The sequence below is a fragment of the Aspergillus niger genome (genome assembly GCF_000002855.4).
Source record: "Aspergillus niger supercontig An07".
Taxonomy (NCBI): domain Eukaryota; kingdom Fungi; phylum Ascomycota; class Eurotiomycetes; order Eurotiales; family Aspergillaceae; genus Aspergillus; species Aspergillus niger.
Window position 1 is genome coordinate 73559 of NT_166523.1, and position 18867 is coordinate 92425.

General features: G+C 53.0%; 13 protein-coding genes across 13 annotated transcripts; 7 read left to right on the forward strand and 6 right to left on the reverse strand.

Moving 5' to 3' along the window:
- Positions 1–78: 78 nt before the first annotated feature.
- An07g00380 (uncharacterized protein) lies at positions 79–2479 on the forward strand (the record flags this gene model as incomplete). Its single annotated transcript, XM_001391094.3, has 3 exons — positions 79–411; positions 477–549; positions 606–2479. The coding sequence occupies 3 exons, from the start codon at positions 79–81 to the stop codon at positions 2477–2479; spliced, it is 2280 nt and encodes a 759-aa protein (XP_001391131.3).
- Positions 2480–2537: 58 nt separating this feature from the next.
- Positions 2538–3381, forward strand: An07g00390 (uncharacterized protein; the record flags this gene model as incomplete). The annotated part of the gene is made up of 3 exons (XM_059748161.1): positions 2538–2585; positions 2656–2859; positions 2908–3381. The coding sequence occupies 3 exons, from the start codon at positions 2538–2540 to the stop codon at positions 3379–3381; spliced, it is 726 nt and encodes a 241-aa protein (XP_059600834.1).
- Positions 3382–3597: 216 nt separating this feature from the next.
- An07g00400 (uncharacterized protein) lies at positions 3598–4590 on the reverse strand (the record flags this gene model as incomplete). The annotated part of the gene is made up of 1 exon (XM_001391096.1): positions 3598–4590. One exon carries the CDS (start codon positions 4588–4590, stop codon positions 3598–3600), a length of 993 nt encoding a protein of 330 aa, XP_001391133.1.
- Positions 4591–4816: 226 nt separating this feature from the next.
- An07g00410 (hypothetical protein) lies at positions 4817–5083 on the reverse strand (the record flags this gene model as incomplete). Its single annotated transcript, XM_059748162.1, has 1 exon — positions 4817–5083. The coding sequence occupies one exon, from the start codon at positions 5081–5083 to the stop codon at positions 4817–4819; it is 267 nt and encodes an 88-aa protein (XP_059600835.1).
- A 334-nt stretch (positions 5084–5417) lies between these two features.
- On the forward strand, positions 5418–6024 carry An07g00420 (uncharacterized protein; the record flags this gene model as incomplete). The annotated part of the gene is made up of 2 exons (XM_059748163.1): positions 5418–5693; positions 5776–6024. 2 exons carry the CDS (start codon positions 5418–5420, stop codon positions 6022–6024), a joined length of 525 nt encoding a protein of 174 aa, XP_059600836.1.
- An 803-nt stretch (positions 6025–6827) lies between these two features.
- On the reverse strand, positions 6828–7616 carry An07g00430 (hypothetical protein; the record flags this gene model as incomplete). The annotated part of the gene is made up of 5 exons (XM_059748164.1): positions 6828–6940; positions 7022–7108; positions 7219–7274; positions 7346–7414; positions 7516–7616. The coding sequence occupies 5 exons, from the start codon at positions 7614–7616 to the stop codon at positions 6828–6830; spliced, it is 426 nt and encodes a 141-aa protein (XP_059600837.1).
- A 395-nt stretch (positions 7617–8011) lies between these two features.
- An07g00440 (uncharacterized protein) lies at positions 8012–9268 on the forward strand (the record flags this gene model as incomplete). Its single annotated transcript, XM_001391100.1, has 1 exon — positions 8012–9268. The coding sequence occupies one exon, from the start codon at positions 8012–8014 to the stop codon at positions 9266–9268; it is 1257 nt and encodes a 418-aa protein (XP_001391137.1).
- A 229-nt stretch (positions 9269–9497) lies between these two features.
- An07g00450 (uncharacterized protein) lies at positions 9498–11393 on the reverse strand (the record flags this gene model as incomplete). Its single annotated transcript, XM_001391101.1, has 3 exons — positions 9498–9715; positions 9771–10988; positions 11039–11393. The coding sequence occupies 3 exons, from the start codon at positions 11391–11393 to the stop codon at positions 9498–9500; spliced, it is 1791 nt and encodes a 596-aa protein (XP_001391138.1).
- Positions 11394–12423: 1030 nt separating this feature from the next.
- An07g00460 (hypothetical protein) lies at positions 12424–12937 on the reverse strand (the record flags this gene model as incomplete). Its single annotated transcript, XM_059748165.1, has 3 exons — positions 12424–12552; positions 12664–12759; positions 12902–12937. The coding sequence occupies 3 exons, from the start codon at positions 12935–12937 to the stop codon at positions 12424–12426; spliced, it is 261 nt and encodes an 86-aa protein (XP_059600838.1).
- Positions 12938–13152: 215 nt separating this feature from the next.
- Positions 13153–15359, forward strand: An07g00470 (uncharacterized protein; the record flags this gene model as incomplete). Its single annotated transcript, XM_001391103.3, has 4 exons — positions 13153–14391; positions 14444–14579; positions 14633–15110; positions 15161–15359. The coding sequence occupies 4 exons, from the start codon at positions 13153–13155 to the stop codon at positions 15357–15359; spliced, it is 2052 nt and encodes a 683-aa protein (XP_001391140.3).
- Positions 15360–15693: 334 nt separating this feature from the next.
- Positions 15694–16513, forward strand: An07g00480 (uncharacterized protein; the record flags this gene model as incomplete). The annotated part of the gene is made up of 2 exons (XM_001391104.1): positions 15694–15793; positions 15855–16513. The coding sequence occupies 2 exons, from the start codon at positions 15694–15696 to the stop codon at positions 16511–16513; spliced, it is 759 nt and encodes a 252-aa protein (XP_001391141.1).
- Positions 16514–17435: 922 nt separating this feature from the next.
- An07g00490 (hypothetical protein) lies at positions 17436–18210 on the forward strand (the record flags this gene model as incomplete). Its single annotated transcript, XM_059748167.1, has 4 exons — positions 17436–17453; positions 17578–17738; positions 17837–17932; positions 18051–18210. The coding sequence occupies 4 exons, from the start codon at positions 17436–17438 to the stop codon at positions 18208–18210; spliced, it is 435 nt and encodes a 144-aa protein (XP_059600839.1).
- A 141-nt stretch (positions 18211–18351) lies between these two features.
- An07g00500 (hypothetical protein) lies at positions 18352–18665 on the reverse strand (the record flags this gene model as incomplete). The annotated part of the gene is made up of 2 exons (XM_059748168.1): positions 18352–18579; positions 18612–18665. 2 exons carry the CDS (start codon positions 18663–18665, stop codon positions 18352–18354), a joined length of 282 nt encoding a protein of 93 aa, XP_059600840.1.
- Between the last annotated feature and the right edge of the window lie 202 nt (positions 18666–18867).

Here is an 18867-nt window from a genome sequence, read left to right on the forward strand (position 1 = left end):
CAGGTACAAAATGCCGGTTCAGTCCCGGCCAGAAAGCCTATCTGGTTCCCCTATCAACTATCAGCGGCCCATATCAAGATGGCGTTTTATCGAATCGGTGTGGATGTGGGTGGCACCAATACCGATGCTGCCATTCTTAACGCGGCACCTGCAGCCCTCCCAGAACAGGACTTGCATCGAGATCAACGGAGGGGGGTGTGCGCTTCCAGCAAAACCCCAACCACTGCTGATGTAACGTCTGGCATCTGCACGGCAATCGTTGATGTCCTCGCCAAGGCGCAGATTCCCGCCCAGGAGGTGCGCAGCGTGGCCATCGGCACTACCCACTTCGTCAACGCCGTCGTTGAGGCCGACCCCCGTCGACTCAGTAGGGTCGCTGTCATTCGTCTGTGTGGTCCTTACACTAGAGCGGTATTCCCATACCCCTAGCAACCTCCGATCTCTCCATGCATAATTGGTTGCTGATGGTAACATAGGTCCCGCCATTCTCTGACTTCCCACCACGGCTGCGTGACATTATCGGAGGCCCGGTTTTCTATCTAGATGGTGGTATGTAGACTACATCCCGTTGCCATGAACAGATGTTGTTAATCAGTATTTTCAAGGCCTCGAAATCGATGGTCGGGAAATCTCGCCCATCTGCCCTCAACAGATAGAGAATGCCGTGTCTGAGATCGAGAAGGCTGGGATTACGACCGTCGCGCTCGTTGGGGTGTTCTCTCCCCTCGATCACCGGGGCACAAATGAGGCAGCCTGCAAGGGACTGATGTTACAGCAGAACCCCAACTTGTCAGTGGTGTGTTCTGCCGACATTGGCAGCGTTGGCCTATTGGAACGTGAGAATGCCACAATCCTCAACGCCTCCATCCTGGACCTGGCGAAGAAGACTATTCGAGCTTTTTGTCAGGCCATGAAGGATCTACAGCTGAAGTGTCCATTGTATCTTACTCAGAATGATGGCACCCTGACTAGCGCTGCGATGGCCGCCGAGCGCCCTATTCAGACCTTTGCCAGTGGGCCGACGAACAGTCTGACAGGGGCAGCTTATCTGGCCGGTCTGGACCAACGGAGCAACAACAGCAGCATCCGCGGCAACACAGACACCCAAATACTGGTCATGGATGTCGGAGGAACGACTACCGATGTTTGCGCTCTCTTGCCATCTGGATTCCCTCGCAAGGCGCCCAACTTTGTCGAAGTCGGTGGAGTACGTACGGCCTTTCCTATCCCCGAAGTGCTTTCAGTGGGCCTGGGTGGAGGGAGTCGCATCCACATTGATCATGCCCAAGATGCCGTTAGTGTTGGACCGGACTCGGTCGGATACCGACTGACACAGGAAGCTCTAGTCTTCGGCGGCCATACCATGACCTCAACAGATATTGTTGTCGCGTCTGGCAAGGCTGGGCTGGGAGAGCCCTCTCGGGTAGCGCACCTCCCGGCTACCATTATTGACAAAGCACGCGCGGGCATAAAGAAAATCCTCGAGCGGGCTATTGATGAGATGAAGGTGTCTGACCAGCCCGTGACCCTCTTGCTGGTCGGGGGCGGCTCCATCGTCTACATGGATGCACTGGAGGGCGTCACCGAGTGCATTCTCCCTCCACACTATGACTCAGCCAACGCAGTTGGGGCTGCCATTGCCAAAGTATCTGGTGAGGTGGATGTTATTGAGATCCTGGAAGGTCGCGATGAGGGAGCCGTAGTTGAAGCAGCAAAGCAGCAAGCGGTGCAGGCCGCCATCGCACGCGGCGCTGACAAGGACGATGTGAGCGTCGTGGAGGTGGACAAGATCCCTCTGCAGTACGTCACGAACAAGGCGGTCCGTCTTATTGTCAAAGCTGTTGGCAGGCTTGCAGCCCCCGCTCCAGGTAGTGAATCTGCAGAAGACCATGTGGTATCTTGGATGTCAATCAATGTCAATGATTCGCCCCTTACAGAACCTTCCACCGTGGAGATGGTGGCGAACGGCACTCCTCCATCCTTGATCACTACCAAACACACTGCATCCCTCAATCTTGACACTTATGTTCCTGAAGTGGCGGACCACGTTTGGTACCTTTCCGCCGTCGACTTGGAATTCATCGCAACCGGGACCGGTGTATTGGGCACAGGTGGAGGGGGACCGTCTTATCTGCAGTACTTGCAATGTCTAGATTGGCTGCAAAGCTCAGAGGCAAAAGGTCGCATGAGGGTGGTACCCCCAGACCGCATGAACGACTCGGGTGTTTGCGTGTTTGGATCGTGGTATGGTGCCCCCAGTGTGTCCGGGGAGCGAATTCCGGCCAAGATCGAGCTCACGACTGCCATCGACCATGCCGTGCGTCTCTCTGGATATACGCATTTCGATGGGATCATTGCCGACGAGATTGGCGGAGGGAACGGGATGTCCACCTTTCCCACCAGCGCCTACTACGATATCCCGGTTCTCGACGGTGATCTCATGGGCCGCGCCTATCCCACCATGGAGCACGGTAAGTAGCCATTACCCATAGGGGCCTGCTGGACCTGATGCTAAGTTCTTGATCTAGGGACACCTTATGTTTATGGACATCCCATCACTCCGTGTGTGGTTGCGGATTCTAAAGGTAATGTTGGAGTGGTGTTGGTATGAATCTCCCTTGAAAATTTCACTTTCTTCCGCTGATTCCCTTGGAGAAAGCTGAATCCAACCGCCGCGTCGAGGAACTGCTTCGGTGCCAGTGTGTGAATCTCGGTATCTCCACAGCTGTCGCCGCCGTACCTTTGACCTTTGACATTGTTAAGAAATACTGCGTCCCGAACACAGTGTCCCAAGCCTGGTATCTGGGTCGGGCTATTCACCGCGCCCGCCGGTCCAAAACAGACATCATCAAAGCCATTGTAGGTACTGCCAATTGTGCCATATGCAGCAAACTAACGTGCCTATAGTTCGAAACTACGCCCGGCAAGCTGCTGTACAGTGGCAAGATCATTGACGTGAAGCGAGATGTCAGTCGGGGATACACGGTTGGCCAGTGCACAATTGCCCCGTTAGCGGGGGAAGAGAGACAGAATATGGAAAACCATGTCTCGACAGAGACGCGTCACTTGATTATCCCATTTCAAAATGAGTTTCTGTACGCTGCGTACATCGACCCCGCAAATCCCGCATCTCCGCAGGTTATTTGCACAGTACCCGACCTCATCTCGGTCCTCGGCCAAGATGGTGAGGCAATCGGGTCGCAGGAGCTGCGGTATGGCTTGCGCGTGAATGTCATCGGCATGGCGGCACATCCGCTGTGGACCGGAGATGAGCGAGGACTGCGTGTAGGAGGACCCCAGGGCTTTGGATTGGATATGGAATGGACAAGTCTGGGACCGTATCAGGCACCGCCGAGCGTTATTGCAGAGTTTAATCGGTAGTATTGGGATGGACAGATTTGAGGGGTCAATAGAGTAGTACCATTGAAGATATTCAGTCCTCAGCGCTTCATTTAGGGCCCTACACTGTTCTTGTGTGTCTCTGCAATGCTAGATTAGATGCCTCATATTCGTATCGCATTAACCTGCCTCTGCTGCAATAGAAATCACCTAAGTATGGAAAGGTGGAGTATTGAGTTTTAGCAGCTTAAGCTATTGCTAGTCCTGCAACCCCAACAACTCTAATGATACATCCCAGAGCCTCGCTTCACTCTCCGGACTATACGCCCATTGAGCGTATCCCGGACCCCAGGGACCAGCCGCAGGCACCCACGCTGTGGAAACAGCGCAATTTTCCAGATACACCCCACCCTTTCCTTCCATCTCTGGGCTCACTGCGGCCCAGACGGTGGTGGCGGCTCCTTGCTCAGGGGTCTTCCAATACTTTTCCAATTCCTTGTCCGCCGTCCAGATCGCCAGTTGGTCAGCCGGAACATGCCTCAGCAAGTCCGTGGCAATGGTCCCAGGATGCAAACTGACCGCGTGCAGGCCGTGCGCACTGTACCGCCGCTCCAGCTCATTAGCAGTCCAGATGTTGGCTGTTTTGCTCTGTGCGTAAGCCAACCAGGTGTCGAACTCGCCCTCCCAGGTGAGATTATCAAAGTTGACCTGGCCAAAGCGATGCGAACCGGAGGAGAGTAACACTACCCGAGAGCGAAATCGCGGTGAAGAAGATGCCAACATCACAGGACGCAGGAGGTGGGTGAGAAGAAAATGCGCCAGATGGTTGGTACCAAACTGCGTCTCGAAGCCATCTTCCGTCCGCCCTTCCGGGCAGCCCATGACGCCGGCGTTGGCGATTAAGATATTCAGATGGGGTGAATTTGCTAGGAACTCCTCGGCGCAGGCACGTACGGACGTCAGAGAATCAAGATCCAGAGACAAGAGGTGCACGCGCGGGCTATCGATCATATCACCGAGCGCTGTTTTCGCCCTGTCGAGGTCACGGGCCGTCAGGTAAAGTGTGGCACCGGTGGTGTATAGTGCTCGTGCGGTATGAACCCCTAAGCCTGAGGAGCAGCCGGTGATGAGGATGACTTTGTCAGACCACTGGCCCTGAAGCTGTTCATCCTGGATGATTTGTAGGGCAGTTGGACGCGCGTCGCCAGCGCCCTCAGGCGATTGATGCACTGCTGCATATCGGCTACTCATGACTTCTAAATCTGTAGATCTGGAACTGGACTGATAGGTTTTTGCAACTCCCGAGATGTGTTGCCATGGTGCACTCTTATATGGCGTGTCTATGAGTTGTTGGGTCTCCACTCCGAAAAGGCACCTTTATCCATCGTCCAGAATGTGGGGAACCTAACTTGGGGCCTGCTCATCGTTGAGCATATTATTAATGTCAGAGTACTGGGCTAGTATGTCCTAGTATTTATCAAATTGGTGATTGTCGACGAGATGGGATATTATCCTTCTTTTCCTGTTCGCTGGCTTTGAAAATAACTGGTATCGGTATAGGATCAAATACGCTAACCCAAAACAGGGCTAGCGTTGGCGCCCGGTATGATTCCGCGAGCGGCTTCCCCCAAAAGGGAAGTCCACGAAGCGCCCGATCCCGCGCGAAAGCGACGGGAAGACCCGGGTGGAAAGGTAAGCACGATGAAGGCAGAGGAGAGGTATAAGAGGATATGCTTGCAATCATGATGCCTATGGGTCCGATGTAAAAGTCCCACGGTACATTTCTGCTATCCTGGCAAGATCAGCTCCTGCTCGGGGATTGCGGACCTGTGCAATATTGCAAACCTTATGTCCCGGATTTAACGAGTCAGGTCATTTAACTCCGACCAGTGGCACAAGCGCGGGAGGTATGGCACACGGAGGAAACGGAGACAAGCATGGAGAGAGGCAAAGGATATGAAGATAAATATTTTGGAGGGACGGCAGGTTAAATACTGGGAGCTATATATATTGTCGTGCTCTCATTTATCCGATTTCGTTTGCATTGAGCGAATAGAGCTGTGTCCACAATACGCACAATGGCATCCTACCTAGTTACCGGCAGCACTCGTGGAATCGGCTTCGAATTGGTCCGCCAATTATCAGAAAAGTCCCCCTCAGAAGTCAGTACCATCATTGCCACCTCCCGATCGGTCAATGCCTCCCTGCAGGACCTAGCAGACCGGCATCCCGGCCGGGTCGTGCTTGTTCCCTTGGATGTTACGGTCCCCGAGTCCATCCAGAAGGCCGCCCAGACCGTGGAGAGCATCATGGGCGACAAGGGACTTGATGTGCTCATTAACAATGCCGGCATCGTGGGTTGGGGCCAGATTAAGGACATGTTCGTTTCAATCCATGGATGACTTAAAACTGCTGATGGAAGCTAACGTCCACCAGGGCGGACCTGGAAGACACTTTCCGGGTCAACGTGACCGGTCCACATATCATCACCCAGAACTTTTTGCCGGTATTGCGAAAGGGCTCTATGAAGAAGATCGTCAACATGTAATGCCTCTTGACCCGAAACCGACCGTGTTGAAGCCTGACTCGCATCCTCCAGTTCCAGCAGCGTCGGCTCCATTGCAAAGCAGTCCGTTTACCGGGAGCTGCCTGCCCCCTCCTATAAAATCACCAAGGCCGCCTTGAATATGATGACGGTGCTATACTCCCAAGAGCTTGAGATCGAGGGGTTCACCGTATTCTGCGTGAGTCCGGGGGTGAGTGCCAATTTAGACCTCAAGCCAATCCCGACATATTTCTGATCTCAACGTTAGTGGTTGAAGACAGACGAAGCCAATGCTCATGCCGATCTTCCGGTCGGAACTGGAGTCGAGCGCGTTTTGGAGATGATCCGTGATAGGGGGGTGGAAGTCAATGGAAGATTTTTAAATATTCATGTTCCTGGGTGGGAGAATAACCCTGGTTTAAACCAGTATGATGGAAAGGAGCTGCCATGGTAGACGGGGCAGATGGATGACGATCGGCGGTGGGAGATGTACTAATCCATGTATGGCTTACGATCAAAGACCGATGAGTTGAAGATGCAGTAACAGGAACTCTAAACTGACTCGGTGGGAGAGACTATGACGCGATGCGTACTATTTTGCTATTTTTGTGCAACTCTCGGCCTACTGAACGAGAGGCAGGTTGCCTGAGCCCTCAGCCTTGGTCTGGATCATCGTAATCAGTTAGAGAGTTTCCATCTTATGGGCTGGGCTGCATCCTCAGAAAAAGCAATGGTAGCCGGACAATCAACATTTCTCGCTGCAGTAGGGCGGAGGTGAGATGTGTCTCTAATGGGTGAGAATCTGTACCAGTCAGTCCATGACAACTATCGATCAGGTGGAAGAGACTCGGGCTGCCGAGGTTCTCTGTCAGATACATGTGATGAGAAAAGTTGAACACACTAGCAATGCAACCATCTCGAGCGGGGAAATAAGAAGTCAGAGTCAAAGTAGATTAGGGTCGTGGGGGAAGAGCGCCACGTCGAGAGCCCAAACAGGCAATCCGGGAGGCTGATCCATTAGCTCTTGACTGTAAGTACAATGATCAGTCAATGCAACTCAACCCATGCATATATTACATCTGTTTATTGCATCGCAGGTGTCGATGAATTTTTCTTATTATTGTCGGCGAGAACGACCTGCTTCATACGGCATGCTGACTATCCTCTGGTCGATCTGTCCGGCCATCGGCAATGAGTGTAAGACTCGATCGGTCGCTACGCCAGCTGAGCCCATCGCGCCGATCCCCGGTCAGTGGGTAGTACTGCACTCTCTCCGTGGGGCATAATGCTAAACATGCGAGTGAAGTCGGAGATTTTTGTCATGCTATAACAACCCGCTTGAAGGTTCTGTTTGTGAAGCTTCCCTCGACCACTCGGCTCTTGTCCTACCCTGGGTTACACCACGAGATATCATGTGGACATCGCTCACCTCATTTTCTGAGTCTAATGTCAAATTCTCACCTTCTATTAGACATTATCCTGAGATTCTGCGTTGCAATCATGGACAGCATGTGAACGCTGCAGGTTCCCCTCATGCCTCCCTCGCTAGCTTGACTCGACTAGTTCCTGCAGCAGCTTCGTCACTCCTCTCCTAAGCCAAGCCCTAGACAGAAAGCTTCCCCGGAATAAACTTCACTCTCTTCGATCTGCTACGGCTGTTCTCCCCCAATTGATGGCCATCAAACTCGTTCATTTGGTGGAACTCATCACCAGGCACCAGCAACCAGCACATCCGAGTGATCCGCGACTTCTGGGTCAGCTTTGTTCTGCGGGCTCCACCAGTGCCGTCATCGCACGCGAGACCCGCCCCGGATGCTTAGCTGAAGCCGGCATAGTCCATCCCCGCTCGGGCGTGATGCCCAACGGTCACTGGAGGAGAGGTGCAGGGAGGATGCCGTTGCATGAATCAAGCCCGGGGTTTGACTTTCATCCGCTCGTTTCCTACTGGCGGGTTCGCCCTCTCCATCGAAGCCACGGATCCTTCCATCCGGATCCTGGCAGAACAGTGAGGAAGCAGAGCTTGGTTATAGTAGAAATTATTAATACCGAGCTGGTCTGCCCATTTTTCCCAAACCTTCCCTCTTTCCATCCCTCTCGCCTCGCACCCCCTTTATCCTCCCTCCCGCCATGTATATCCCCTCGGTGCTGCTTCTGGCCGCGAGCCTGTTCCATGGCGCAACGGCGCTGCCCACGCCCGGCTCCACGCCCATCCCGCCCAGCCAGGATCCCTGGTACAGTGCGCCCGAGGGCTTCGAGGAGGCTGATCCCGGTGCCATCCTGCGCGTGCGGCCCGCGCCCGGCAACTTGACCGTGGTAGTGGGCAATGCGTCGGCGGCCTACAACATCCTCTACCGCACTACAGACAGTCAGTACAAGCCCTCCTGGGCTGTGACCACCCTGCTGGTGCCCCCCGTGGCCGCCTCCGCCGCCGTCAACCAGAGTGTCCTGCTCTCCCACCAGATCGCCTACGATTCGTTCGACGTCAATGCCAGTCCCAGCTACGCCATGTACACCAGCCCGCCCTCCGATATTATCCTCGCCCTGCAGCGCGGCTGGTTCGTTAACGTCCCCGATTACGAGGGCCCCAATGCCTCTTTCACCGCCGGTGTGCAGTCCGGCCATGCCACCCTCGACTCGGTCCGCAGCGTGCTCGCCTCCGGATTCGGCCTGAACGAGGACGCCCAGTACGCTCTGTGGGGTTACTCTGGCGGTGCCTTGGCCAGCGAATGGGCTGCTGAACTGCAGATGCAATACGCTCCCGAGTTGAACATTGCCGGTCTGGCCGTGGGTGGTCTCACTCCCAATGTTACCAGCGTCATGGACACGGTGACCTCGACCATCAGTGCGGGACTCATCCCCGCCGCCGCCCTGGGTCTGTCGAGCCAGCACCCCGAGACCTACGAGTTCATCCTCAGCCAGCTCAAGACGACGGGACCCTACAACCGCACAGGATTCCTAGCCGCCAAGGACCTGACCCTGTCCGAGGCGGAGGTCTTCTACGCCTTCCAGAACATCTTCGATTACTTTGTCAACGGATCGGCCACGTTCCAGGCGGAGGTGGTGCAGAAGGCGCTGAACCAGGACGGATACATGGGCTACCATGGGTTCCCGCAGATGCCGGTGCTCGCGTACAAGGCTATTCACGATGAGATCAGTCCCATCCAGGATACGGATCGCGTGATCAAGCGCTACTGTGGTCTGGGATTGAACATCTTGTATGAGCGGAACACCATCGGTGGCCACTCGGCAGAGCAGGTGAATGGCAACGCCAGGGCGTGGAACTGGTTGACGAGCATTTTCGACGGAACGTATGCGCAGCAGTACAAGACCGAGGGGTGCACGATCCGCAATGTCACTCTGAACACGACTTCCTCCGTTTATTAGAGAGGGGGCTGTTGTTATGTGAATAATGCTGAAGATGGCTGTGTATGGACGGTCCGCTCTCCTGTATAGTAATGGGCTAATGCATGCGGCTTCATGAACATGGTACGAAAGATTAGATTATGTATATAGTGTGGAAGTGGTAATGATGATATAATATCTGTCTATGATCTATGTTCCTGCTATTCTATACAAACGCGACCATTCACAGAATGACTACTGGCACATCTGCTTAAAAGAGAGCAGAGTCGGCCTTGATCAGGTCAGAGGCCCGCTCGGCCACCGCGTACAGGGTGCTCACCAGGTGGCCGCACACCTGGAAGGGGAGGACGGATGCATCCACCACGCGCACATTGCTGGTGCCGTACACCGTCAAGCGATCGTTGACCACACCGCCCTTGTCCTGGGGCATCATGGCAGCAGTGCCGACCGGGTGGAAGTTCGAACGATCTGGGAATCGTCATTAGCATGCATGATTACTTGGAGCGAGTGGTATTAAACTTACATTGAGTCAGCAGCCACGCCTTCCAGTCCTCCTCCGAGCCGTTGGCAGCCACGGCCTCAAAGCCAGGGTTGGTCTCCTCGGCAATAATGTTGGCCAAGGGAGCTGACTGGAACGTCTTGCGGACGTACTTAGCCACCGCAATTTGACTGGTAAGATCCCAGTCGAACTTGTAGTAGTTGGGGTTGATGACCGGCTTGGCAGTCGGATCGGCAGAGGCAATGTGGACATGGCCGCGGGCAAAGGGCATCAGAGCCCAGTACTGGGCGCTGATGCTGCTGGTGCTACCAGGGTAGTACAAGATCTCGGCGATCGTGATCTTGTCCTTGAAGATCAGGTCATACTGCAGCTGGAAGAGAGCTTCCAGATCCTCGGCCTTCATTGTGCCACTGCTCACCTGGGCGGTTTCATTGGCCCATTGCTTGAGCTGACGGCGGACGGACTGTGCGACCGCCAGGGTGTCGTTGCCAAACACATCATAGACGTTGGGGTACACCACCGTCTTGGTGCCTGTGAGACCAGGGGTAGTGGAAGCACCCAGCCCCGCGTTGGTCTGATCCTGAAGGTTCTCACCGACGGTGGGGAGATCGACACGGACGGAAATGTTGTACCGCTCCAGGATATCCCGGTTACCGATACCGGAGAGTTCCAGGATACCGGGCGACTTCAACGAACCGGCAGAAATAATGACTTCTTGGCTGGCTCCGATGACACTAATAGTGCCATTGGAAGAGGTAATCTCGACACCAGCAGCGGTGGCGTTGCCCTGGGATCCTCCATTCTTCCAGACAAGACGGTTGACGAAAGTATCAAGCATCAGGTGCAGGTTGGGCCGGGACGCAATGGGCCAATAGTATGCACGGGCGGCATCTTCACGCACATATGCGGTGTAATCGATGGTGGAAGGGTAGACGTTGAAGCCACGCATCTTGCCCCCGTTGACATCCTCGGTCCATGGGACGCCGAGCCCCTGGAAGGTAGCATTGAGAGTGTTCGTGAGGTTGTTGGCGGGAATGTCGGGCCAAGCCACGGACAGCGGACCCTCCTCCCCATTGGCACTGGGGTCGTAGGTGGCTCCTCTGGCACGCTGACTGGCGGTGGGAGCAGTCAGGTTCTCACTCTTCCGGTAGTAAGGGAACAGGCTGTCCCAGGTCCATCCCTCGTTACCGATGGTCTGCCATGCGTCGACCTGGACATCTTCGGCCCGAGTATATGCCATTCCTATTAGGGGGTTAGTGCTTGTTCCATCCAGACATGTACGCATGACATACCGTTGATGGCACTCGTGCCCGAAAGCGCCTTTCCGGCACGTAGCACCTGAGGTGCGTCGCCGGCATAGGACTGGTTGATTGTCTCATACTGCCAGTCGATGTCAGTACCAAAGGCTAGTCCGTAGCCATTGACATCTGTGACGTTGGAGTTGTTGAGGACAGAACCGCCGGCTTCAATGATCAGGACCGACACGTTGGGGTTCTCCGAGAGGCGGTTGGCAACCACTAGACCGCTGGTACCTCCACCAACAACAATGTAGTCATACTGAGGACCACAGAGACGGGTGGAAGGCGCTGCAAGGGCCGTTGACAGCGCACCGAAAACGGTCAAGCTTCGAAGCATCTTGGTGGCCATGGTTGCGCCGGAATGTCTGGAGGTTGACGATATCTTCAGGACCTTGCGCACTGGGCTTTTATACCTCTCATGACGCTGCATTCCGTTCTGCAATGGCCCAAATCCAGTTGCTTCATAATCCTCCGTCAGCAGGATGATATCCACTTCCCGATGGTACCGGTGACCTCGTTGGACCGTCTGTATATTGCTCGTGATCCTGGGCCCATTTAAACTTACCGTGCCGTGATCGGACAGGATCCACCGCAAGATATCGGCATGCCGGGTCAGGCATCGGCCTGAGACATCGCCAAACACTAGGCACCTCCTAGCGGCAAATCCTGGCTGGCCACAGACTCCCTGACTGATATCTGCAAGGACACCACGCAGGGAGAGGCGTCAGAGTTGAGCCGGTGCTGATCCGTGTTCGTGGGACTGGCACTTGGGTTAATGATAATCATGCGACGCTGTTGCTTTAGTGGCAACGGTTTCCGAAATGCCCATGAGGACCCTGAACGGGTCAGGTTTGATCGTTGGGCTCGGACTGAACGGGTCTTCCCGCTTCAATCGTCCCGGCCGTCAAAATTTGCGCAACCGCGATTTCCCTTCCGTCACATCATTGATGCTGAAGAATTCGTTAGGAATCCATAGTGCCTGACTAAACGTTTGTCATCTGGTTATCGGATCCACATTCCCTGTCGATCGGATTCATTTCGGCGTAATCAGATCCCAAGTAGCACACCAAGTGGGGATGGTGCGTGATTTCTAAGCCCGTCTTTAACTTTTGCCCTGACTATCGCACTGCTTGGCGATAATATGGCCGCCACAGTGCAAGAAGAGAAGTGAATGGCCTAATCCCGGTGAGAGAATACAGCTATCCTGGCATTAGTAGAAAGCGCTTGAGCGGATGTATTTCCGCGTCCAGCATGCATCCATCGACGAGAGTTCTGGAAGCGCCAGAGGTTTTACTTTCTGTGGCATATTGGGTGACCTTCCGCTTTTAATCTCCATGTTAGCCGGCGACAAAAGTATTTCAGAAGAGCGAAGGCCGATTCTAGTCATCCATGTCCCTCTTGTAGGCAATGGTCGAGTCACGGAGGTGAAGAGAAAGCAAGTCAGGGTTGTCAGTTGTATGCTGCTGATAACACCCCTTGATGGGATCAACATCATGCTCCCACCACCCCTCCGCGGATGACATGAAAACGTAGGTCCCTTACAGCGCTTGCTCGTCGTCGAGATGATTATATATGGTTCCAGTCTCCGCGTAAGCAGCTGCCAAGATGGCATGTAGGACTGCATGAGGCCTGGTGTGAGGGAACTCCCACAATGCAAGGGAGCGTGTCACGTCGATAGAACCCGTGTGCCTCAGATCGATATCTTCTTGTCCTTTCTGCCTCTTACTAAACGCCAAGGTTTCGATACCGTGGCGCACAACGGATAACTAGCTAGCTTGCCTGTCTGATTATTCTATTTGCCCGATAAGAAGATGTGGAGCTTCCCCTGAGACGGTTACCAGCTAGCTTTGCACTAACCCTTGATTTAGTATAGGTGCTCATGCAGCTATCCATGTCTGCCTTAGCAATGGCTTGTAACTCGCCATGCTCAGCTCAGATGACCGTTAAGGATGCAGTAAAGGATTCGATCATGTGCTACCTTGAAGCTCTCTTTGACGCTTGGCTCCTCTTGAACTTGGAGCTTCATGCCATGCTATATGTGTCGTGTAACAGCCACGTCAACCCAAGGAGTAAGGAGTTTATGAACCCACGTCGCAGTGTCCTACATCATGACCATCGAGGAATGTGCCCCACTACCCACCTTTGACGTTACACCCACCGCAATTCTAGACCATGCCAATCATGTTATCCACAGGGTTCAGCTGGAGGTCGATCAGCTACTCAACACAGTTGCAATCGGGGATGCCACCATTGATACCTTAGTGCGTCCACTGGGCGATATAGACAATGAGTTCAAGTATGAGGTTCAATACATTGCCCTATTCCAATCAGTCGCGCCGTCGCCCGACCTGCGCAAAGCATCGTCAGAGGCAGTGAACCTGGTCAATCAGGCTTACCTGGCTCTGTTCCAAGATGAGCGCCTCTTTGCTCTGGTCGACGCTGTGCATGGCAACGTCAATGAGGATATTCAGGATGGCGAGCTCATGGGTCTCCTGTCGAGATTTCATCGCATGTTTGTCGATAATGGCCTTCGTCTGACTGGGGCAGATCGCGATCGGTTTCAGCACATCACAAAGCGATTGCTTGAATTGCGAGTCCAATTTATGGACAATATTGCCACTGATCCAGGGAGTCTGTGGATAAGTACAGATGAATTGGAGGGTCTCGACGATGGCCTGTTGAAGAACCTCGAACGGGGTCCTTCTGGGACCCGCATCCGCCTGGATCGGCCAACAGTCAGCACTATTCTAGGCAAGTGCAGCGTGGCTCAAACCCGGCGTGATGTCTTTCTGAGTAGTCAGACAATTTACCCTCAAAATGTCAAAGTCTTCCAGGAGACTATCAGGCTGCGACACGAAGCCGCTCGACTACTGGGATTCCCGTCTTTCGCAGCACAACAACTACGGCACCAGCTGGTTAAGTCCCCTGGCGCTGTCACAGACCTCCTGGAGGACCTTGGGCATAAACTGCAGCCACTTGCGATTAGTGAGTTGCAAGCCTTACAGGCGTTCGCAGGAATAGGATCTTCACTTCATCACTGGGATTTCGACTACTATCACCGCCGCATGCTGCAAGAACAGTATTCCGTCAGCCACGATCTGATCTCCGAGTATTTCCCCGCTGAACATACTATTCAGCGGATGCTGGGCACATTCGAAAGGCTGTTCGGGTTATCCATTACGGAAGTTACAGAGAAGACTGATCGACATGTGTGGCACCCTGATGTCAGGGTATTCGCAGTACGTGACAAGCAGGAGTCTTCAAGCTCCTTTCTAGGCTATCTCTATACGGATATCTACCCTCGCCAAGGAAAATACAACCATGCGGCCAACTTCAACATTCACCCCGTAAGTGCCCTAAGTTGGAAAGGCTGGAAGTTTTGCTAAAGAAAAAATGTAGGGGTTTCAGAAGAAAGATGGGACTCAATCCCCTGTAGCCACGGCTCTTGTGTGCAATGTCTCGCCAGCTACAGCCGACCGACCCGCGCTTTTGCAGCACAGGGAGGTCATTAGCCTGTTCCATGAGCTAGGACACGGTAGGTTGCATAGATTTCCGTTGCAGTTTTCTCCCTGCTAATGTGGACAATAGGAATGCATGATCTCCTGGGGAGAGCCAAGTACGCTTTATTCTCCGGCCATCGAACTGTGCGAGACTTCGTCGAGGCACCCAGTCAGCTACTGGAATACTGGTGCTGGGTACCCGAGTGTTTGCAACAGCTCAGTTGCCATTATACCTACCTTCCCGGGTATAAGAGCACTGTGATGGATGCCAACCGGCCACCCAGAGAGATCCCCGAGGCCCTAGTCAAAAGACTTGCTGCCGTGAAGCAAGTCAATCAGGGTATCTTGACCCTGAGACAAGTCGCCTTCAGTGCATTCGATATGGATGTACATGGCGAGCACGGCCGAGAAATCTCGGAAGGCAATGGCATATCCGAGCGATACAACTCGATACTACAGAATATGACCCTCCTCCGAGGCCCTAAGGAAGTGAACTGGGGCCATGGATATGCCACGACCCAGCATTACATGTGGGGCCAAGAGGCCAACTACTTCTCGTACCTCTAGTAAGTGCAGCCGTCAATGGGCGTATGTTTCTTGTTCTTACCTCGACTAGCACCCGGACCTTGGCAGCGGACATTTGGACCTCCAACTTTCGTGACGATCCCATGAGTGCGGAAGCTGGACTTCGCTATCGACGAATAGTTCTCGCCAACGGTGGTAGTAGAGATGAGTTGGACATGCTCAGGGAGTTCCTGGGACGATCTCCGTCGCCGGAAGCATATCTCAGGGATCTAGGGGTCAGGGAAGCATAGCTTCTGAGTCGTTGGTGAGCGGTGGCACTAAAGGCTTGACGAACCGTGGTTGTAGTCTACTTATGCGGTGAAGATCACACGAGCAGCAGCGGAGCGCCTCCGAGTCATGATGATGCTCCTTCATGGCTGCCAGCTCGTGTTGGCAGCACGAGGATGTAAGACGGCGGCTCAGCCACAAGTCTCCGCGGTCGCACGGAGACTTAACGGAGGGCAGCGCGGATCGAAGAATGTACATAAAGACGGAAGGGACGATGGTTTTATTTTTCAATAATCATCGTCGCAATATCAAGCAAATTAGTACTTCGGTCATTCTCTCCCTTTCCATAAACCAAAAATGCAACAACAGCCGACAGTAGCCTTTTTTGGGGCGACCGGGGGATGTGCCAACGCGTGCCTGGCACTGGCCCTGCAAGCCGGGTATCACTGCTCCGCCCGTACGTTTTTCCGTTCCTTTCCAAGCCAGACCCAAAACTGACTGACTCTGATCAATAACAGTGGCTCGCACGCCCTCCAAGCTCCACAACCTGCTCCAGCAGCTCAATGTCCCCGAATCCGCCATTGCGAAATACCTAACGGTCACGGAAGGTGACATCTACGATCACGAGGCCGTTCAGAAGACCCTCTATCTCGATGGCCGCCCCGTCGACCTGATCGTCTCGGGCCTCGGCGGTAAGCCACGCTTCGAGTATGGCATCAAAGCCACCCTAGACAACCCGACCATCTGCCAAGATGGCGTCCGGACCATCCTGTCCGCCGCTCGATCGTGTCCGCAGAAGCCCCGGATCGTGATCATCAGCACCACCGGCCTCAGCGACACGCGCGACGTGCCACTTCTGATGCTGCCCCTGTACCATTGGTTGCTCAAGGTGCCACACGAGGACAAGAAGGTGATGGAGAAGCTGGTCGAGGCCGAGATGCAGAAGCCAGAGGAGGAACGCGCCATCGACGGGTATCTGATGGTGCGGCCCTCCTTGTTGGTCAATGGCGATGGCGATGGGTTGTCGAAGATTAAGACCGGCACCGACGAGAAACCCGCGGTGGGCTATTACATTAGTCGTCGGGACGTGGGTCTTTGGATATTCGAGAGGATAATTCACCAGGCATCGCTTACGGAGTGTCAGTATTGGGGGCAGAAGGTGTCCTTGACGGTCTAGGCAGCTGCGTGAATTCTTTGGCACAGACTTCTTATCACTTGCAGCAATTGGGTAATATTCTGGAGTCTAGTGGGGTTTATATTTAGGTTTAGTCATTATCTACGCTAATCTATCACTCTGTTTGCCCTCAAGAGGAGGATAACTCGAATATGTAGATGGTTACGTAGGCGAGGCAGGGAGCATACAGACTTTGCCTTGCATAATAGCAGGTCAATGCTTTCGATTCAAGATTTATAAATATCAGTAATATTTGATCAGAGACTGGGTTCTCTAGAAGGACCTTGTCTACAGCTATCTTGAAGCTGCTGGGATTCATTTACAGGCACATGAGCTGACCCCGTAACATCACGTGATGCTTCGAGCTGCTATTATGATATGACATCATCGGGTTCGTAAAGTTAGTCACAAAGAACCTAAATAGGAAACACATCAACAGCTCTCCTCTCAAGTAAAAGAGTCATTGAGTGGAAAGTAGACTATGCTCTGAGATAAGTAGTACTTAAAATAACGCATCTGGAGAGCATACTGTATGTAGTACCTGCGTACCAGTCGCATAATCACTACTACTTATGACACTCTTCGTTGTTCGAAATATCATCTTCGATTTGTTGATACTAGTCTCGGGATATATATATAGTTGAAGAGGCTTAACGACATTGATTGGTGACAAACAAAATCACGTAAACTGGCATTGCCTTACGATAAATATAAAATAGTATACCACTTTTACATCATGTTAGTAAATGTAACAGATTATATACTGTTAAAGCCGTAAAGTTCATGGTTGTGTACCTTCCCAATGTGACCGAAGTCCCTTCATCATGGGTATACTTATATGTCTCGATAGAGCTTCTATGCTGAAGAGAGATTATACGCCTGCAGATTCTACAACAAGTATTTGGATGCTGGAGATGCTTACACTATGTACTTTCGTCTTGAGGTGGACCATACCATCTGCTACAAACCGACCCTATGAACCGATAACGGCTTATAGTAGTAGCCTGTGCTTGGTATTGATCCATGCAGGTCACTACCTTCTAAGACTGGATGATTGACCCCTTTAGAAAGTGCTGGCTCCAGCACATCTTTTCTCAAATCCGATACCGACATACGCTGGCCGGGACTACTCATTCACCAAGATAATTACCTTCCACTTCTGTGCCCCAACGCAGCAACAATACTTGAGCTCGGTCACTCAATCAAGGGTTCACGGCACCGATATCCGGTCCTCCTACCTATAATGCTGGGCCACATATTGCTTCGAAATTTCACGGTGATGACGAGTGCTACATCCACCTACAAGCATGGGAAGATATTTTGGAGGCCTGGGTCTACCCCTTCCGAGCATACATTGGGTCTTCAGGGATTGGTCGCTCTTAATACCGTACATGGGAAATATGGGCCACAAAATCGAGCAGCGTACATCTTCCGCCACTTGCGTTGACTGAGAATCTTTTGTCCGCTCTATGCTGAAGTCTGGTGTCCTGCAGGCGAGTTCTATAGAGCATCTAGATTTTCAGCAATGACCATGTTCCAGGCTGCTGATCATCTACTGTATAGATTCCTGCCCCATTCCCCTCCCTCTAACAGATCAGCACGCATACTTCCTTCAGGACCTGGTGAATCTTACGCCTGATGGCAGACACATGATTCTAAGGCACGAGACCCGTGGTAAAGGCCGATCATTGCTTATCTAGTTACCGCTGCAAAATTACTACAACAAAAGGAATAAGATTATGGAAGGGGTTGATGCTGGAGAGGGACCGGCGATCCCCTGCCACCGATCGTTCAGTAATACGTCCCTGTGCTATATCGCATATGACGCGCAGAGATATAGCTCATGCTATGGTCCTTGGTGTAGATTCTTCAACGACAGCGGGCCTTGGTACAGGAGCTAAGCTTCGCGTTTTCATAGTAATCATCTTCACGCGCGGATCCGCAGCGTGTCTACGATCGAGCACAGCCGACTCGCGGTATGGAATGCGAATATACTTAATAGCGACCAGGATCTTCCATCGTTTATCCCGCACTACTGAACTCAATGGCTTGATGCGCAGATCACAGCCCTGAACAGTATATCTAGACATGAGTGGCTGACAACGTCGTCAGGCAGAGCAGAGCCTCTGAGGTCACCAGGCTTTGCAAAAGCCATGATTGAAAGTCTGGCGTCACCAAGATTGCCAAAGCAAGGGATGCGAACATAGTACTGATTTCTCGCGAGGAATGTAAGCCCAAAAGTACTCCAGTTCCTTGATCTGTTTGTATGTGTTTGATGTAGGTAGAAGTCGGTGATATAAACCAGGCTCCCTGTGCTGTTCCCACAAACAGGATGAGAAGATAGATTTCCACTCTAC